Below are 16,521 nucleotides of genomic sequence, written 5' to 3'. Positions count from 1 at the left end.
CCTTGTCTGCTAAATGTGTTGCAGTAATTTATCTCTGCCACTTGTTTATGTTTCTCTCCCCTTACACAGAAGCTTTAAATTTTTTAGGAGAAATCTGTCACATATACTTGATGGTTTCTGGGTTGGGGGTCTCACTTGAGAAAACCTTTGGTACCCCAAGGCTTTAAAAGTATTCTGTATTTTCCTCTAACACATTTATATTCTTGCTTAACGTTTGGTGCTTTAAGCCACATGGAATTTGTTTTAGTAAATAATATGAGGCATAGTATCTTGCTTCACTTTTTTTATACGAGAGCTACTTTCCTACAATTTAATAAACACACAATCTTTTCCCACTGATTAAAAGGGCAGGCAAATAATAAAGTCTTACATATATGTGAGTCTGTTTATGTATCCAATTCAACTTTATTTCCCTATTCCTAAACTCTCTAGGCTTAATTAGTATAGGCCTCATAGTATGTATTCATACATATTTAGAAGTCCTGTCTCATTGATAGTCTTTTTCAGATATATTTTTCTCTTCTGTGGCATCTTCAGAGAAAATAGATAGATAGTAAATCAGATATTTGCTGTCTTGGTTTTGTCTGAAACCCAAGGGCCAAAAGCAAAATATAAGGTGACAAGGACTCCTACATTTCAAAATAAAGGGTATTTTCTAGGTATCTTATATTTAATAAGATCTATTTTCCTCGCTGGATAGTGCTCATAAGAGGAAATGTGCTAACTTTATCTCTGCGTTTCTCATATTGATGCCTCCTATTTCTTTCTCTCCATGTGTTCATTACACTGAGGATTGCTATAGAAGATATCCTTTTCTTCTGTCTGTAGTCATGCTTCTCATATTTTGCCATGAACTATGATATTTTCTGTAGATTTCATATAAGCACCCCTTATTAGATTGAGGATATTTCTTCTTTAGTTTATGCTTGCTAATTTTTTAAGTCATTAAAGAACATTGAAAATAATCAAATAGATTTTTTCCTTAGTTTGCTAATAATGATATATACACTTATTTTCTAATATTTAACCAGGAATAATATTTAAGCAAAGAAACCCTCACTTAGACACTTCTTTATACGTGGACATTTCAAGATTTTTTCCTCTCCTTATCCTACCAAAGAACAGAGAAGAACTTGACCATTTAACCAGTGTGAGTAAGGTAATAGAGTTATAACTGGTTAGGGTCACTGCTGATCACAGCTGCACTAGGAGAGATTAGATACAGATCTATCTGCCTCACATGAAGTGGGGAAAAAAAGGGGTTAGTATTAGTTCAGATACATGAAAAAAAAGAAACAGTTTCTCATCAACAAAAGCCTGAAACCAGTGTGAAAATATCTGAATATTGTGTAATATTGTATTGGCTATAGAATCAGTGGTCAATGGAAAATACTCTATTTCCTAAATTTCTTAATGTACTGAAATTTCTGCCTCTTTATTTATTGTGTGTTTGTGTGTGTGTGTGTGTGTGTGTGTGTACCCAGAGAAGCAAATTTTCTATGATTTTTGCAAATATCAACACAGAAATAACTTTTACTTGATTATGGTATCCTTTAATTTCTGCTGGGTTTAGAATGTTAATATAGTTGACCCTTGAATAACATGGGTTTGAACTGCACAGGTCCACTTATACATGGATTATTTAAATAGTATATATTACAGTACTATATGATCTGAGGTTCGTTGAATCCAAGGATTCAGAACCTTGGATTCAGAGGAACTTCCTACGTGTATATGTGGGAGGGCGGCCTATAAGCTATGCATGGATTTTCAGCTGTGTAAAGAGTTGACACCCCTAACCGAGGTTCTGAGGTTCGTTGAATCCAAGGATTCAGAACCTTGGATTCAGAGGAACTTCCTACGTGTATATGTGGGAGGGCGGCCTATAAGCTATGCATGGATTTTCCGCTGTGTAAAGAGTTGACACCCCTAACCCCCAGAATTGTTCAAGGGGCAGCTGCATTTACTTTAAGATTGTAATATTCATGCTCATGAGAAGAAATTGGGTTATATTTCTCTCTTTGTATACATTTTGTCCTTTGTCGATAGTAGAGTTTTGCTATTCTCATAGAATGATTTACCAAACTTTTTAAAAAATCTGTACTCTGGGACAGTTTATATATAATGTGGAAAATAATCTGCTATTTGAAGTTTGGTAGAATCCTTCTATGAAATCTCCTGGACCTAAGATCTTTTAAAGAGTAGATTTGGGGGCTTCCCTGGTGGCGCAGTGGTTGAGAGTCTGCCTGCTAATGCAGGGGACACAGGTTCGTGCCCTGGTCTGGGAAGATCCCACATGCCGCGGAGCAACTAGGCCCGTGAGCCACAACTACTGAGCCTGCGCGTCTGGAGCCTGTGCTCCGCAACAAGAGAGGCCGCGATAGTAAGAGGCCCACGCACCACGATGAAGAGTGGCCCCCACTTGCCGCAACTAGAGAAAGCCCTCGCACAGAAACAAAGACCCAACACAGCCATAAATAAATAAATAAACAAAATTTTTTTTTAAAAAGTAGATTTTAATTTCCTTGGTCATTTCTTTTTTTTTTTTTTAATTTATTTATTTATTTATTTTTGGCTGTGTTGGGTCTTCGTTTCTGTGCGAGGGCTTTCTCTAGTTGCGGCAAGCGGGGGCCGCTCTTCATCGCAGTGCGCGGGCCTCTCACTGTCGCGGCCTCTCTTGTTGCGGAGCACAGGCTCCAGACGCGCAGGCTCAGCAATCATGGCTCACGGGCCCAGCCACTCCGCGGCATGTGGGATCTTCCCAGACCAGGGCTCGAACCCGTGTCCCCCGCACTGGCAGGCAGATTCTCAACCACTGCGCCACCAGGGAAGCCCCCTTGGTCATTTCTTTGCTAATAAAACTTCTATTTCTACTTCTACACTTCTTGAATTAATTATAATAACATACACTTTTCTATGAAGTGATACACTTCACCTAGTTTTCTAAATTTTTGGCATAAGGATAACTATAATACTTTCTTATAATTCTTACCTTGTTTAATGTAATTTTATATTCCCTTTCCATCTGTAATATTCTTTACCTGTGTCTTTCCTAATTTTTTTTCTTATAATTACCAGAAGTTCAATTTAATGGGATTTTCCAAGAACAAAGTTTTGCTTTTACTGATTGTGCTTAATGTTCATTTTATTTAATCAGTTTCTGCTTTTATTAATTCTTTTCTTTAACTTGCTTTTGTTCTATTTTGTCAGTCTTTTCTGGTTCCTTAAGTTTATGTGTGTGGCAGGATGAGTAATCAGATATTTGCTGTCTCGGTTTTGTCTGAAACCCAAAGGCCAAAATAATAGGTGACAAGGACCCCCTACATTTCAAAATGACAGTCTAGTTCATCTATGTACAACTGACAAAAGAGGTAGCTGAAAAGCAGTTTTGTGACCCTTGGTCCCACACCCAACTTGAGGACATAAAAGGATTGAGGTAGGAGAGCCAGGGAAGAGCAGATATTTTGAGGAACTGTTGTTGCTTGGTGGCATTTTCCATCCATACTTCCCCTCCTCAGTGTGTGGGGTGAGTGGGTGGAGGGATGTTCCCCCTGACCTCAAGACAAGTTAGATGGATTCAAAGAGTCTTTCTTGTAGGATTTCGTATCCCTGCCGTCTTTCTTTGCCCTTACTGTTTGAGGGAGCAAAGAGACAGTTTGTGAGAAAATGAAAGGCAGAAAGTATGTGGCTGGAGCTGTCTGCCTGAGGAAGGGCAAAGAGAGGTGCCTTCTCCGCTGCCAGCTGAGCAGAGGCATGTGTTTCCCTAGACCAGACATGAATCATAAAAAGGAGAGCCATCTGGCTTTGAACAGACCAAAAAGAGGTAATCCTTAGATACTGAACCTGAGGGGAAAATCTTAAGTGGCCAGGCCAGAGACAGAGCTCTGCCCACATCTAGGGAGCTACAATTCGATGTTTCTAGTGAAGAAATCTCTAGAAAGTCCACAAAAATACCCTCGTGAAGTCAGCAATGAAGATTCAGCAAACCCAGAGAGCATATCACCACATCAGAACCCCCATTACCCTATCAAGTTAGACTTTTCTTACTCCTTACCTCCTTATCCCATCTCTGACTCTGCCCAATCCAACTCTGGAGGGTCCTAATGTCATAGCTGAAAGTGTGGGAGTGGGTGAGGAGGAGCTGACAAAGCAAGGACAGGAGTCTCCACGCAATGCCCTCCCCGCTCCCCGCTGAGTCCCAGCCTGAAATGAACCTGAGTTGGGAAAGGGAGAAGTGAAACATAAATAAAATCCCAATGTAGACTATTTCACTAAAATGGGCATTTTAGTTATCTAAATAAGACCAAAACCGTTACTAAAGGTGACTGGAGGATTTTTTTATTACCCTTTAAGAGTGATCAGAAAAGCTATGACCGTTTCTCAATATTTTATCCAAGGAGAGGGGAAGAAAGAGACTATAGAATGGATTTTAAAAGATAGTGAAATGAATTTGAAAATGAATTTGCATTATGTTTGCATCCTATCAATTTCTGCTAGTTCAGCGTACCAGTTAGCTAGTCTTAACTCACTTATTTTCAAACTTTGTTTACTAATACATAAATTTAAAATTATGAATATTTCTCAGTACTATGTTGACTATATTCCACATATTATTGTAATTAGTGCTTTCACTTTCATTCATTATAAAGGATATAAATTATAACTTATAATTTGAATTTTAGTTTTATCTGAAGGGCATTTAAAAATTTTCCAAATGCATGATTTCTTTTGCTACTTTTTGTTGTTACTTTCTAATTCTACTGCAATTTGGTAAGAAAATCTGTCCTGTGTGATTTCTTTTTTTTTTTTTTTTAAACTTTGGGTTTATTTATTTTATTTATTTATGGCTGTGTTGGGTCTTCGTTTCTGTGCGAGGGCTTTCTCTAGTTGCGGCAAGTGGGGGCCACTCTTCATCGTGGTGCGCGGGCCTCTCATTATCGCGGCCTCTCTTGTTGCGGAGCACAGGCTCCAGACGCGCAGGCTCAGCAGTTGTGGTTCACGGGCCCAGTTGCTCCACGGCTTGTGGGATCCTCCCAGACCAGGGCTCGAACCCGTGTCCCCTGCATTGGCAGGCAGATTCTCAACCACTGCGCCACCAGGGAAGCCCGTGATTTCTTTTTTGAATAATGAAGATTTTTCTATGTGGGCAGAGATTTTTATTTGAGGGCTTCAATCCAGCATCAAGGGAGCAGTTCCCATGCCTTATAAAATCTCCCTTTCGTAATTTTATTTTCTGACTCCCTTGATTCAGGAACCTCAGGATCCAAATTCATGCCAGTACATGTTGGCTAGGTCCTGTATCTCCTTCAGAGTTTAATCCCTTTCCTTGCATAGCATGCCCCACTTCCCTGGTGTGTTACATTGTGTTGTGACTTGACCCTAGTTATTGGCCTGTAGACTAAGAAGGATGGTGGGAGGAAAGATTCTGAGTGGGATGGGTACTGTCTTGCAAGACTGAAGCCTCAGTATCATCTCCAAGCAATGGATGTGTTACAGCCTTTAATAGGAGAGGTGCACCACTTCTACAGGCCCAGATGGTTCAGGGAAATCTGGGGTTTCAAGTTTCTCCAGTGCATCAACCAAGATAGTTCCATCCCAAGACTTGGGGGTCCCATTCCTTCTACCAAAGGCGCTACCTTGGTATAGCAGGCTTTCCAGGATTGAGAATTCACTTTTTTTAATGCAACTAGATATCTTTATAATCAAGTCTTGATTCACAGCTCTTTCCACTGTCCTGCTGCAGAGGCGAGAGTCTCTTCAAAAGCTACCAAGGAGACCCACCAGCTTTTTCACTTTGCCTTAAACTGGTGATTAATCATCCTTGGCCTTTTATTTTCTTTTTTCCAGTGGCTGGTTGCACTCAACAAAATCCATCTGATTTCATTGTTGTTATAATTATGATTTCCCCCAAACCTTTCAAAGATTTGAGACATTGCACCCATCAATGTTTTTCCTCCTACTGTGATCCAACCTCAGTTCATCAGTAGTGAAATTTTAGCAACTATACTCTGTGGTAGCTAGTTTCCTAACATGGTCCCAGTTTTACTGTATCCTACATGTAAATGTCATACATCCCCTTTTCTTTCCCCATGGATCTGGCCAAAATGAAACAATTTGTAATCATAATATGGTGCCATAGTATGGCAGGAGCTACCATACTCCATTCACTACCAATAATGGAGTCTTTATTGTTAGCCAGCTGGTGAGTGATTTGGCTCCAAAATTCCATCCTTAAAGTCTGCTTCCTCGGACCACTTGTCACCAACTGTCTGAAATCAAGTCCCCTTAGAAACATTTGTTGAGATAGAGAAGACAAAAGGTGTGTACGCACAAAGTTTATTGGGGAGCAATCAGGAACAATGCCTGCAAGGGAGTAAGGGAAGGATTGGGCAGAAGGAGAGGTTGAACTGTGGTACTCCCAGAGGTTTCAGCCAATCCCACAGGGACTCTGGAGATGGGATGGGCCTTTAGAGTTGTCCTGAATTGAGGCAAGAAGTCTAAGATGAGTAATTGGATGCAAGCTGCCCCCGGGGAGCAGGGAGGGGGCTAACTTGAGTGAGGCATCCTTGACAGTACACTACAACATCCACTATAGTGCCATTTAAAATATTTTGTAATACTGTTTTGTTTTTTTTTTACCCCTCTGCCTTTTGTCTATCAGACTTTCTTTGTCCTATTTCCTCTCCCCACCTTGTTGTTTGAAAGCTATAAACACTTTTTATTCTTCTCACTGTTATCCTTACATTTTTGAATGTATACTTAACCTTATAACTTTCTATCAATGTCTATATTTAATCAGAATATCTCTAATTTGCCTGGAAGGGATGGGATTAGTAATCTACTTTTATGTGTTTTCTGATCCTAGCCTCTCTCCTCTGCTGCCTCTGTAGAATAATATATTATACTAATCCACATTATTATATTGTGCACTAATAATTTTTAAAACTTTAGTTTTTTCTTCAGTTAGCACTCATATTCTATATCACTCACTTTCTTGCACATATTAAAGGTTTTACTGCAGTTAATACTATGGTGATTATATCTGAGAGAATTGAAAGGGTGATACATTTTCCTAGTCCCTTAATATTTGAAATGTTATTTTGATTTATTTGAAATGGTAGTTGCTTGGGCATAACATATAGGTTCAAAATCAGTTTTTCCCTTGAACTTTGAAGTGGTTGCTTCATTGTCTTCTAGCATCCAGTGTTACTGATGAGAAGTGTGATGAAATTCTGACTGTTGTTTCTTTGTAGGTAACCGGGTTCTTCTTTCCAGAAACTTCAGTGTTCTTAAATGGCACCAAGATATATCTTGATGTGGGTCATTTACCTTTACTTTTTTCTTCCAGAATTCCAAATAAATGAAATCATACAATACATACTCTTGGAGGTCTGACTTCTTTTATTCAGCTTAGTGTTTTTGAGGCTCATCCATGTTTCTGTGTATTTTAGTAGTTTATTCTTTTTATTGCTGAGTAGTAAAGTTTAATTTGTTTTTCTTTTCCAGTTGTTTGTTGCCATTATATAGAAATACAATTTTTGAATTGAATTTGGCACATTGCCTTTGTATTCAGTGACTATAAACTCATTACTTCTAAGAATTAATTTATAGATTATCTTGGATTTTCAACATAAGCAATTTTATCATCTGTAAATAATGACAGATTCTTTTCAATACTTACTCCTTTTAGGTTTGTTTTTTTTTTAATCTTGCCTTATTACATTGGTTAAGACCTCCTGTACAATACTGAGTAAAAGTAGGAGTGGTGGTAGAGAGCATGCTTTCACCATGTCTGATCTCAGAAGGAAATTTCTCAGCATTTCACCATTATGATTTTTTGCTGCAGATTCTATCTTAGTTTTTTAAAATATCTTTTTGGTTTTTATAATTAACAGACTTGACTTTTATCATTTTTTTCTGCATCTAATGAGATGGCCACATGATTTTCTTCCTCTATCTCTTTCTCTTTTGAGGCCAGGATAAGCTGGTTTATATTATAGGGAAAAAATTTTAAGGCCAGTATTACTCATGAGCTAATTTGTTTTTAATTAAGCAGTACATAAAAATTATAGTATATCATGACACAGTTGGGTTTATTCTAAAATAAACCATATATTTCACCCATATTAGCAGATAGAAGAAGAAAAATCTCCAAAATATGCAAATAGCTCATGCAGCTTAATAACAAAAAAATGAACAACCTAATCAAAAAATGGGTGGAAGATCTAAATAGACATTTCTCCAAAGAAGACATGCAGATGGCCAAAAAGCACATGAAAAGATGCTCAACATCACTAATTATTAGAGAAATGCAAATCAAAACTGCAAATCAAAACTCACACTGGTCAGAATAGACATCATCAAAAAAATCTACAAACAGTGAATGCTGGAGAGGGTGTGGAGAAAAGGGAGCTCTTCTACACAGTTGGTGGGAATGTAAATTGGTACAGCCACTATGGAGAACAGTATGGAGGTTCCTTAAAAAACTAAAAATAGAGCTACCGTATGGTCCCGCAATCCCACTCCTGGGCATATACCCAGAGAAAACCATAATTCGAAAAGATACATGCACCCATATGTTCAGTTCAGCACTATTTACAATAGCCAGGACATGGAAGCAACCTAAATGTCCATCGACAGAGGAATGGATAAAGAAGATGTGGTACATATACTTCTCAGGCATAAAAAAAACAAAATAATGCCATTTGCAGCAACATGGATGGACTTAGAGATTGTCATACTGAGAAGGACAAATATCATATGATATTGCTTATATGTGGGATCTAAAAAATGGTACAAATGAATTTATCTACAAAACAGAAATAGAGTCACAAATGTAGAAAACAATCTTATGGTTACCAGGGGGAAAGGCAGGGAGGGATAAATTGGGAGATTAGGATTGACATATACACACTACTATATATAAAATAGGTAACTAATTAGGACCTACTGTGTAGCACAGGGAACTCTACTCAATACTCTAATGACCTATATGGGAAAAGAATCTAAAAAAGAGTGGATATATGTATATGTATAACTGATTCACTTTGCTGTACAGCAGAAAATAACACAACATTGTAAATCAATTATACTCCAATAAAAATTTTTTAAAAAATCTTTAGTCTTAGGTAGGCCCTGTGTCCCTGGATCTTGGGGATGTGACCTATTTAGAGCTCTTTCCTTTCCACCATTTGTAGTTCTGTTTTCGGGACATATTCCTGCCTTTCTCTTTAGCGTAGAGGGATTTTTCCTGTTCCCTTTCCCCATCTGCTGTGGGCTTATGCCAGTGACACTGTTTGTTGTAGGCACAGTAGTTACTGTTCTCCTTCTCCAGGTTTGCACTATCAAGCATGCTTTTTCAGGACTTTCAACCATCTTTTGTTGTGTGCCCAGTAGAGTTTGTGGAGAAAAACCTGCAAGAAGGTGCGAACTCTTCCTCTATATGTGGCTCCCAGGCTCACATTCTTTTGTTAACCCACATTCAATATCCCCCAATTTGTTAGTCTTCATATCAAATTCTTATTGGTATGTGGCTGTGTTTGCTGCAGGTAAGCAACTGCCATCTTTCCTTGTGAACACTCGTCTCTCCTTAGATTTTAGACTACTTGGTTGTCCTGTGACCCCAGTTCTCTGAAGCGTTCAAGGAAATCTTGACTTTGCATTTTGGCTTTTAATTGTATTATAAGGGTTAAAGCAATGTTTTTTGTAGTGCTCTACATCCTGAGCAGAAACCAGAAATCTTTTTTTAGTTTTTTAAATTGATTTCTAAGAATTCTTCATATATTCTAGTTACATATTCTTTGTCAGATATTTCTACTGAAAATATTTACTCCCAGTTTGTGGCTTGTGTTTCTACTTTCTTAACTGTGTCTCTTGCTGTACTTAAGTTTTAAAATTTGATAAATTCCAATTTTTAATTTTTTTACGTTTAGAGCTCACTTTGTCCTAAGACATTTTTATCTACTGTAAGTTCCTGAAGATATGATTTAGTCTTTAATTTTAAAAGTATTACTGTAGTTTTAGCTTATATGCATAGGTTTATGATCCATCTTAAATTAATTTTTGTTTGTGGTACAAGGAAAATTTTGAGGTTCATTTTTACCTATATATCCAATTGTTCTAGTACTATTTATTGAAAAGACTTTTGTTTGCCCATTAAATTGCTTTGTTACTTTTTTCAAAGATTAATTGACCACGTGTATCATTTTACTTCTAAACTCTATTCTTTTCCATTGACCTATTCTTTCTTTCCTTACACCAATGCCACACTGTCTTTATTTCTGTAGCTTTATTGTAAATTTTGAAATCAGATATAATGAGACCTCCAACTTTGTTCTTTTTTAGGATTGTTTTTATATTCTAGGTATTTTATATTTCTTTACACATTTTAGAATAAACTTTTCCATTTCTCCAAACAAAGCCTACTAGCATTAGTCCACATCTTAATTAGGGGAAAATCGATTTGTTAACAATATTGAAATTTCAATCAATGAACATGGTATATCTTTCCATTTATTTCTCTTAGCAATATATGATGGTTTTTACTGTAAAAGATTTGAATACCTTCTGTTGAATCGATTCCTAATATTTTATGCTTGTTTTATTATATTGTAAATCAGTGGTCCCCAACCTTTTTGGCACCAGGGACCAGTTTCATGGAAGACAATTTTTCCACGGACAGGGGTGGAGGGGGATGGTTCAGGTGGTAATGCGAGTGGTGGGGAGTGGCAGATGAAGCTTTGCTCACTCGTTCACCTCTCACCTCCTGCTGTGCGTCCTGGTTCCTCACAGGCCACGGACCAATACCAGTCTGCGGCCTGTGGGTTGAGGACCCCTGTTGTGAATGAAATATTTTTATTGCATTTCCAGTTGTTTCCTGCAGCATGTAGAAATATAGTTGATTATTTTATTTTGACCTTGTACCCTGTGACTTTGCCAAATTCACTTATTAATATTAGGAACCTAAGTCAAATCCTAGGATTTTCTATGTAAAAATCGAGTCATTTATAAATGGGAACAGTTTAATGTCTTCCTTTTCAATATTTATGGACTTTTAATTTTACCTAAAAGAATTGCTGGTGCTACTGTTACAGTTTTTATTTGGCTTTATTGAGATACAATTTGCATACAATAAAATCCATTATTTTTAAAAGTATAATTGAAGAGTTTTGACAAATGCATGAAATCATGTAACAACCATCAAACTCAAGATGCAGAACTTTCTGTGACCACCCAAATCCCCCCAAACCCATATTCAGTCAATCCTCCACCCTTCCTTAGCCCCTGAGAACCACCAATCTGCATTCTGTCACTTCATTTTGCCTTTTCTTGAATATTATTTAGAAGGAATTATATGTAGTATTTTGTATTTTACCTCTACATATATTATAAACCACAAAATTCAGTGTTATAATTTTTGCCTTAAACCATGAGTTGTCTTCTAAATAAGAGAAGACTATGAAATACAGCCTTTTTTATTTACCCATATATCCCATTTTTGCTGTCTTTTTTTTTTTTTTTTTGGTATGTCTGAGTTTCCATCTTGTTTATTTCCCTTCAGCCTAAAAATATTCCTTTGGTATGGAATTCTGGATCTACTGGGTTTTTTTTTCTTTCTTTCAGTAATTAAATATCTTCAAAGTTAAAAAAACTTTAGAGATATAATTCCATTGATTTTTGTCCTACAGTATTTTTGATGAGGCATCATCTGTCATTTGTATTACTTTCCTTTATATATAATATATTACCCCTCCCCCCTCTTTCTCTCTCTCAGAAGGGGATGCTTTCAGAACTTTTTAAGAAATCTATTGTTGGGAGCATTTGACTTAGATGGACCTATGTGTGATTTTATTTCTATTTATTCTGTTTGGGTTTCCGTGATTCTTGAATCTGTAAGTTGATGTCATTTACCTAATTTGAGAACATTTCAACTATTATTTTTTCAAATAAATTTTCTGCCCGAATCTTTCACCTTTCCTCCTGGAAATTCAGTTACATGTAAGATATATTGATATTGTCCAAAAATTCACTGAGAATTGCTCATTTTTTAAAAAATATTTTTTCTTTTTGTTCTCTAGATTGGATAATTTCTGTTTTTATTAGTTCTCTATTGATTCATAACAAATTACTCCAAAATTCAGTGACTTATAGCAGCAATAATCATTTAGCTCTCACAGTTTCTATGAATTCAGAATTCAGAATTCTGAATCATCTGAAATTCTGAATTGTTGGGTGGTTTCAGCTGAGGTCTCTCATGAAGTTACAATCCAATGTTGGCTGGGGATGCAGTCATTTGAAGGCTTGATTGGGGTTGGGGAATCTACTTCAGTTGTGGCTTACTCTCATGCAAGCTGGTTCTTCTCCCCATCAGCATCTCCACGGAGCTGCTTGAGTATCCTCATGTCATGGCTTCCATCAGAATAAGCAATCCAGGAGATCAGGGCAAAATCTGCAATGCTTTTATGACCTTGGAAATCACACACCTTCATTTCCACCATATTCTATTTGTCACATAAGTCAACCCTAATTTAATGTGATAGGTAACCTCAGAAGAGCATGAATACTAAGAAGTGAAAATCAGTGGGGATGATCTTGGAGGTTGGATACCATATTCTATTTTCAAGTTCACCCACCCTTTCTCCTGCAATCTGCACACTTCTGTAAACCCTTTGAGTGATTTTCTCCCCCAAATTTCAGGTAGTTTGCTTATTCAGTTCTTAAATTTCTTATTGTTTATTTTGAATCATTTTCATACCTCTGATAGGAATACCCATCTGTACACTAATTATGACTGTCATTTCCTTTAATTATTTGAACATATTTATAATAGCAGTTTAAAATAATTTGTCCATGAATATCGACCCATGAGTCACCTTGGGGTTGGTTTCTATTGACTGATTTTTCTTTTGACTATGGTTTACATTTTCCTACCACTTCATGTATCTAGTCTTTGTGTGTGTGTGTTTGTGCATGCGTGTGTGTAGACTGGATTGTCAGTGACTCCTTGGAGAGATTCTGGATTCCATTATCTTTTTCCTGAAGAGATTTTTTTTCTTCTAACCCACAGTTAAATTTGATGGGACTCATACTTCAAACCATGTCTCCCCTGAGGTGAAGAACAGCTAAAATTTCTTCTCAGTGTTTTCAACCTTCCAGTTATTGCTTTGTCCTTTTTGCTGGGTTCCTCAGAATTTCCCACACATATATGTAGCTCAGAGATTAGCCTATTATTTGAGCACATTTTACATGTAGATTTTTGGATTCTTCCACTGTGGTCCCTTCTTTCTGGAATTTCCTCCTCAATTTGTATCCTCTCTGCCAGGCTTGAATTCTGTTTTCTGACACCTCAAGCTACTAAGAGTTGTGCTGCCTGCAGAGTCCTCCGAGGAAAAGCTGAATAAATGTGCATCTTATTCAGAAGAGTTCCTTTCTTTCATGGGTTGCATCATTTCCAGTTTTCTGATTTTGGTGGTTCTTTCTGCACATTTAAATAACTGTTTTTATACTTCGTTCAGAGATTATAATTGTCATATTCAGGAAGGTTAGTCATACCAGCTACTTTGCCATACCAGAATGGAAACTTGTCCATTTATATTTGAGTGATACATAAAATAGCTCGTTAGTAGCTTTGGGTTCCTGATCCTGTTTAATGATGGGCTTCACTGTATGGTGTTAACAAAAGCCAAGTTCCTTTGTTGGCGGGGGGCAGTATCCTAATTGTCAGTATCCACAGATCCCCCTCCCCTTGGGTTGTTTAGTTTTCTCATTGAGGAATCCTCCAATTTCTGCATGGCTGAGATTGTGATAGATACAAGCCTATTTTTCAGCATCCTGGGAGTCTGTTGGACCTGGAAGTCTCACTGTTTATTATGTAGAGTTTCATGAATCCCTCTGTGTTTAATACATTTGTAGCTATACCTTGTGATCTAAGACATACTTCATTTTTTGTTCAAAATTTCCAAAGATTAAATGTGCTCTCTTTTTGAAGAGCTTAGGAAGTGTGTTTTTTGGCTGTGAATGATAGAAGAAGAAATGTAGGGGCCTAAGAGCTTCTTATAAAAAAACACTGAACCAATGTCTTATCCTCACTCCACTTTTAGAAAGATCTGGTACTCTAATTCCTGAGCATTTCTGGAATTCTGTGGTAAGAATTATATTTCTTCATATTGGCTTCTCCCATTGCAAATCTGGGTTTCATGTCTACCCAGTCTTCTGAGTGAGTGACCATTTGTTCATTTGTTCCAAGATTTTAAGTTTTAGTTGATATTATTTCTTTCTTTCTTTTTGTGGATATATGCATTTGTTTCTTTTCTGTCGTTTTAGGTGATATTTCATAATGAGTGACAATAAATTGCATAGATTCTATTCCTGTTCCATCTGTTTTAAAATACATCTTTTCATCTTCAGTTTTTAAATAAACTACATTCATGAAACCAAATACCCTCTTTTTAAGCTGCAGCTAATAACACTTTTACAAAAGTCCGTTGTGAAAAGCATAGGTGTCAAATAACTAAACCAATGTTGAATGTAAATATCAATTCTACTATCACCTCTGTGTCATGAAATTGTGTTTCTCTAGCTATTGTTCCCTAAAATAGCAGGAGAAAAAAAGGCTTACCATCTCTTTCAGTGTAATATGCTTGCTTTCAACTCATGAGTTGGAAAGAATTGTGAATAAAAGAATTGCTCACAACAGACAAGTATCTACATGCAGTGCTGCCACTTCAGGACTTACCTCAAAAAGGTGTAAATAAAAGTGGCCTAGCCACTACTTTATGCCCATCCCACCACCAGTCAGTGCCAAGGGAAACTGATTTAGTAAGAACTAGAATTTACTTTCAAGAGCTTCATCAGCTTGCTTTGCTTGTGTACTTGGTTTTCTAACGTGAAGATTAGTGAGTTCATTCTCTGAAAAGTAACAAGTTGTGAGCATTTTGTCTTTCACCATATAATTCAGTATTAATTGAATTTGTATGACTCTACATGTATTTGCTATTTTTAGGCCATTTGTAAACTGATCATATGCTAGTCTTCATAAAATTACCTGTGAAGAATAGTTTCTATATAGTTTATTTTTCATTTCCTATCAACTAAGGGTCAATTCCTATCATTAATTGGTTAGATTTGGGGGGTTTTGTTTTTGCTTTTCTTGGTTTTGCTTTGTTTTGGGTAGTTCACCAATATAGCACAAAAGCTCTTAAGGGTAAAAAATTAATCAGCAATAGAGGAAACTATTGGACCGTGTTTACTGGTGTAATCAGGAATGGGGATACACTGAGAAGAGTTTAATGCATGTTGCAGGAAAGTCAGAAAAGAAAAAAAAAAAAAAAAGACTAAAAGTAATACCTGTGAAGTAAGATTAAATAAAGGGCTTAAAGTTATTTAGCCAGAAATGAGATATGATGTAATGTCTTTATATATACAAAGATTTATTACAGAATATAATGACTAATTGTTGTTCATTTCTGCTGAAATCTAAAAAAAGTTCAAGGGTAGAAATATAAATGATATAGATTTAACCAATACTTAGAAGGATAGCCTAAAGGTTGATGGGCAGACATTAGAATGCTTGTGATGGGACACATTTCTTGGGAAGAGGAAAGAGCTTTAAATGTAGCAATCTTCTCTGTCATGAATGATGACAAGTCCTGCGTTAAGGCAGAGGGCTGGACTAGTTGGCTTCCATAGGGCCCTTCCAAACCTGTAATTCTCTGTGTCACTTCTGTTGCTAGCCTTCAGAAGCTGGGAGTCAACTAGACATAGCAAATACCTGCCCTTTCAGGAGCTCCAGAAGTGCCACAGGAGGCAGTGCCAACAGCAGCACGACAGCACCTATTACAACTGAAGACTTCATTCAAAGGTGAGTCAGGTCACCGTGGACCCAGGCACTTCCCTTTCCTCCAGCTTTCACTGGCTCTGGGCATAGGAGCCCTGGAGGATCGCGACCAGAGGACACCCTTCCCAGCTGTCAATATAACCTTTGACAGAGGGAGGAACAAGGGATGGCAGGTTAGCTGGTGCTGGGCGGGAGGGGCTCGCCACCTAGACGCGCTCAAGGAGAGATGAGTTGCGCCAACAGCCTGGTCCCTTTCTCACCATCCTGCTGGCCACCCGGACCCATGTGCTCCCAGAGCGCGCTGGGCGCTCAACACCCGGAGCGATTGTCCCTGTGCGCTCGGTCTCTTCCAGGCACCCGATTCCAGCGGGAGGTAGCGTGGGATGATGCTTTGGCCCTTGTGCCTTCCCCAGTCTCCAGCATCCGGAGGCGCCCTAGCCGGCTCCACCGCAGCCACTGCCAGAGAGGAAGAAAGGAAAAAAAGGGAGGGGGGTTGGAAAGGCTCGGTGGAAGGAGGTGGAGAGGGAAGGACCGAAGGGGGAGGGAACCGCTCTCCTTTGCAGTGCCTCCGCCTCCTCTCTCTCGCCAGCTGCGACTGGGGTTCTCCCTCCACACCGTCTCCCAGTTCCTCGCCCCCTTCTCCGCCCACCCTCCTGCCAGAGCGTGCAGAAAGGGAACCGCAGCCC

At 38.0% G+C, this 16,521-nt stretch overlaps 1 protein-coding gene across 5 annotated transcripts in view; it reads left to right on the top strand.

The window, feature by feature from the left end:
• Positions 1-2,841: 2,841 nt before the first annotated feature.
• CAMK4 (calcium/calmodulin dependent protein kinase IV) overlaps positions 2,842-16,521 on the top strand; it is a 239,870-nt gene continuing 226,190 nt past the window's right edge. For 4 of the 5 annotated variants that reach the window (XM_082455785.1, XM_082455784.1, XM_082455787.1 and 1 more), the window contains exon 1: positions 2,842-16,208. In XM_082455785.1, the coding sequence (XP_082311911.1) occupies positions 16,062-16,208 (147 nt within the window). In that variant the 5' untranslated portion in view covers positions 2,842-16,061. The remainder of the gene's footprint in view (positions 16,209-16,521) is intronic. The other variant, XM_082455786.1, reaches the window with a different exon arrangement.

The sequence above is a fragment of the Balaenoptera physalus genome (genome assembly GCF_965194825.1).
Source record: "Balaenoptera physalus genome assembly, chromosome: 3".
NCBI lineage: Eukaryota > Metazoa > Chordata > Mammalia > Artiodactyla > Balaenopteridae > Balaenoptera > Balaenoptera physalus.
Note: the sequence above shows the minus strand (reverse complement) of the source record. Positions and strands in the feature narration are given on the sequence as shown.